At 46.9% G+C, this 4676-nt stretch overlaps 1 protein-coding gene across 1 annotated transcript; it reads left to right on the top strand.

Moving 5' to 3' along the window:
- Positions 1–556: 556 nt before the first annotated feature.
- EPOP (elongin BC and polycomb repressive complex 2 associated protein) lies at positions 557–2733 on the top strand. Its single transcript, XM_068262373.1, has one exon. The coding sequence runs from the start codon at positions 859–861 to the stop codon at positions 2104–2106; it is 1248 nt and encodes a 415-aa protein (XP_068118474.1). The 5' UTR covers positions 557–858; the 3' UTR covers positions 2107–2733.
- Positions 2734–4676: the final 1943 nt, after the last annotated feature.

The following is a 4676-nucleotide window of genomic DNA, read 5'->3' as shown; positions in this document are numbered from 1 at the left end:
GTCGTTGGTAGCACACACGTTATTACGGCGGTAGATACGGCCACATGTGTTCTCTGCTGCGCCAGGCAATGGTGTGCGGGCATCACGTGTGACATAATAATCGGTGAAAGTTTTGGAGAAACTTGTGCGGTCGATGCGCGGAAACAAAGAGACGCTCGGGATAATGCTGGCGGGGAACACATGATTTCTGGGCGATACAAGGGGCTCATCAGGGCGGATACAGAAGGAAGAGGTGCGGGCTCATTCTAGGCACCGGGTGGCGGCGGGAGGGGAGCTGCCATGCGGCTAGTGATAGGTAATACACAATTATCGGCACCGCAGCTTCGCCGCCGATAGCTTTGCACGGTCTCTTTGTGAGGATCGCTGTAGGGGAGGGAAAGGGGGGCGTAAGCGGTTCTGGAAGGGGTGACGTCACATTGCACAGCAGCCAATGAGGACAGAGAGAGCGGCGCATTGATTGGCAAGATCAGCCTTGTGTGTGGAGGGGGCGGGGTATAGAGGAGGGGGGTTGATCTCGTACGGTACTCCGTGCATTGTGCTCGTAGGGCTGCTGCTGACGCTGTGCCCCCGGCTCGTGCAACAATCAACAATACCGGCTCCTCAACCACACGGAGTCCGCACAGAACACGCCTCTGCTCGGGAGTATGTCACGTGCGGACTGAGCGCTGCAGGCGATCGCTCTCTAGACTGGCTGCTATTCGGGATTATCATCATCAACTGCTGGCCACGGCGCTGCGCGAGGGGGCGCTCTCATCACCCAGACCTGCCATATCCAAACTTGTCCTTTAACTTTCGGCTGCAACATGGGGCATAACCCCGCGTAACTTTCCTGCTGACCTGTTATGTACTTGGACCTTGATGGAGCCTCCGGCTGGATACCAGGAGATCGCCGGAATGCGGCTGGGATACCTGCGGGTTGGAGGCAGGCAGCTTTTTGCACTAGCGCAGGTACTAAGCGGCCCACTGCGCGGGGTACCGCGTGGGCGTGTCTGCCGACGCATGGAGAGGCTGCAGATACAGAGTAGGCGCTGCGACCTGCGGGAGCTTCGGGCACTGAAAGCACTTAGGTCAGTCCCGAGCAGGGCCGTGCAATGCCGTCTTATATCTCGAGAGGATCTCCTTGTCTTGTGCTCCTCTTCTTGGGGGCCCAATATAGTAATCGCTAAAGACTGGAAGCAGACTGATCAACACCCTCCAGACACCCCACAGAAGGATTGCACAACTTCCAGGATAAGGGCTGCTTTCCCATCTGACCTTAGCATGTTCCAAGGCCCTCCTCACAGCCCTGCTACCTCAGCTGGCTACTCCAGCCCCTCTGATTGCATGCTTGACCAAACTAGCTCATCTGACACAGAGTCTGATAGCAGTGCTTCATCAGACAGCAGTGTCCTCTACAGGTCAGTTGATGTCAATAAGAGAAGCAGACCAATAATAACCCGAAGCAGGGACTGTGCTGAGCTGGAACAAGTGGCCGAGAGTTCAAAGCCACCTCACAGGGATGTTGAATGGAATCAGGAATCCAAAGCTGAGGAATCAGAGGAAGATGAATGTGCAAGCCCTAAAAGTGGACTGCCAGAAACATCAGAGGAGGTGTCCTTACCACCAGAGGAAGAGGTCAGCACTTCCCCCGCTCCTACCTGTACTGAACCTGAACCCCGTGTGCAACAGTTTGATAGGCTGGTCCGACAGTCCAAATTATGGTGTTATGCCAGAGGTTTCAGGACTGACTTGAGAGAGTTGCATCCCAGGCTGACCCGTAAAGCAAGTAAATCCCCGGGTATCAGAGGGCCGGGTAGGCGTAAAGGCAGAGGTGGGTTTAAGAAGAAAAAGAAGCAAGTCGGGAGAGCAACAAAATTTCAGTCTAAAAAAAGCACTAATCCTCAACAGGGTGTTAGACCACCATTCAGCTTTTTGGGAAATTTTCCAGCACCTCCATCACTGGTGGTGGGAGAGGATGGAGACTTGTGTCCAGCCTACACCCTGAAAACCGAGGACCCCAAATCTGTGCCTAGAACTCACCCTATCTGGGGCTGGCACCCAGGAGGAAGTGCCATCCCTCTGCCCCCTAGCCTGAAATTTAGAACTTTTCCCATTGCACAGATGTGATTGAAACTGTACCTAACTTTGTCCTGCCTCCTTCATTATTCAGTTACTGCCGTAATTGCACTGCAATCCATTTATTTCTACTGAAATTGGAATTTCATCTCCTCTCCTTAATTCCTGGATCAATACAACAAATTGGAGTAAATTCTTTGTTGTCACCGATTACTTTGGATCTATTCACTAGTCCAAAACGAAGACTTTATTTATTTTAGTGTTCCTCAAGCGATGATAAGCTTTGGAAACCTTTCTTTCAATTGCCAGCAGTGGTGGTGCTATTGTTTTGTAATGAGTATTTTGGAAAGCAAAGTATTTTTGTATACTTTTTACTCTGTTCAAACTTTTTTTTTTTTTTTTGTAAGAAATAGTTACTTGTGGCTTTTTGTGTAAAGAAAGCTTGGGATATTGTTTAACTTCCAGAAAGGACTTGATTACTGTGGGCTGAGAAGGAAAATGTAACAGTTTTTGTTCCTTTTGCAACCAGGATATTGGAGAAAGAAGGTACTGAACACAGAGCGGTAGCAGGATAATACCAAAGAAGCCTTTGTTGGGCAGGCTGGGGGAGAGTTGAGGGGTGCGGGACACACATGGTGAGGACAGCCAGATAATGGAAGGATGATGGAAAGTTTAGAAGGGGAGAGTGAGAGGTGATGGAAATGGAGAATGGGTTGGGGGAGGGTGATAGGAAAAGATCAGCTTTGTTTTGGTAAGATAGGAGCTGCATGCATGGCAGCTCTTCTTCTAAGTAAAGCATTGATGGAATGCACATGTACATCATTAAAGGTTGAGCAAACTCTGCTGTATTTAAATTGGTATTTGAGATTGAGACCTAAAGCACACTGCTAAATATAAAGTGCATTGGTGATTTTATTTGCGCAGTCAGACTCTTACAACTGGATGTGACTGGGAGCTTATAGATGGAACAGTGAACTGTCTATGGTAGAAAGCATGCAGTAGCTGCAGTTTGGAGCATTGTGATTTTATATGCTAGCCTATTATGTGCTACTGTGCACCCTGATATACCTAATAAGTCACCTGAAGCAATTGTGTGTGTGTGTGTGTTGTGGGCACATTTTTCTATAAGTATATGGAGTCCTCAGATGCCCACAAAGGGCTTCTTAGCGATGAGACAGCCGAGCAGTGTATTAGCTTGGGTAAATGCAACATAAAATGATTAGGTGTGATCATTTTGAGTGGCAGTTATTGCCATTGTCTACAGGCCTTTACACTATACAGATTCCACTGTTCCATCCATAAGTTCTTCTCTGTGATTGGTTGTAAACAATTTCAGCAACATGGTTGTGCTGCTCTGTTCTGTGTGGGTTACTAAGACGTCTTATGCTAGCCATCCACAGGCCATTAGCAGTTTATTAATGCTAATATGATTACTCCATGACGGAATATCGATCAGGAAGTAGCCATCCATGCACTACACTGTAATGGCCACTAATGATCCAATCTTACCATTTCTATGTAATATAAGAGAGTAACCAAGCAGCTTGGGGTGACCCAAACGACTAGTAATATATTGGGGGATAACAGGCCGTAAAGCCCACCTACTAATAAGCAATGCTAGCATATGTAATATAACGGAACTGCCTAAAATATTCAGTATATTCTCTCAATTTACCCTTAGGCTACGTTCACAGTGCTCAGTTACGTTGCATCATGGCGGAGGTCTTTTAACGGAGTATATAGCACAGCAATGAAAAGTCAGTGCAACGTTCACAGTGCATGTGGTGGGATGCGCGTCAATGGGGCACGTCAAAATAACGCAGATTCTGCTCTGCGTTTATGCAAATAAATGCGTTGACACGTTTAATGTTAGTCTATGGGGACACTTGCATGTTTGAATTTTTGCGCTGCGTCACACTATGTTATAGCCATTGCACATGCGCACATCTGTGTTTAAAAAGGCAGGGCTTTATACTCTCAAATGTGCGACACAAACGTCGCATACTTATGACGCAATTTTCATTCTTATGCCTCTGTTGCATCGCATGCCACCGCAACACATTTCTTGCTCCGTTACGTTTTATCTGCGTTGTATAGCAACACAACGTGCGTTGGCACTGTGAGCATGGCCTTAGGCCCTGTTCACAGTGGTCATTTGCATTGAAGAATAATTCTGCAGGTCAATTTGCTGCCCATACAACTCTGTGGTGCTGTTCCAAGTACTGCAGTGTAACATGATCACGTTATTCTAACTAGCTGCATGCAGGCTTTGTATTGAAGTCTATGGCCAGTCTCCATTATAGTTCACACTCATTATAGCACATTCATTATACAACTGACCACTGTGAACCTAGCCTAATACTCCATAGATTTGGTAAAATTGAATGAAAAATATTGAATTATTAGTGGCTATCTTAAGCAGCGCCCATTCAGATTTTAGCAGAACTCTGCTCGAAATTTGAATGTCCTACTGCTCTGCTAGCTTTGTACTGCTTGATGCAGTATTACACTATTAAGCTGTCAATGAAACCAATGCTTGCTTGAGGGATATGTAACTGCTGCTACTGTCACGCCTGTTTATTAATAAACTGTCAGTTGAAGCTTTATCAAAATGCAAAGTT

The sequence above is a fragment of the Hyperolius riggenbachi genome, chromosome 12, assembly GCF_040937935.1.
Source record: "Hyperolius riggenbachi isolate aHypRig1 chromosome 12, aHypRig1.pri, whole genome shotgun sequence".
In the NCBI taxonomy this organism is placed as follows: Eukaryota; Metazoa; Chordata; class Amphibia; order Anura; family Hyperoliidae; genus Hyperolius; species Hyperolius riggenbachi.
This window is presented reverse-complemented; position numbering and strand designations above follow the sequence as displayed.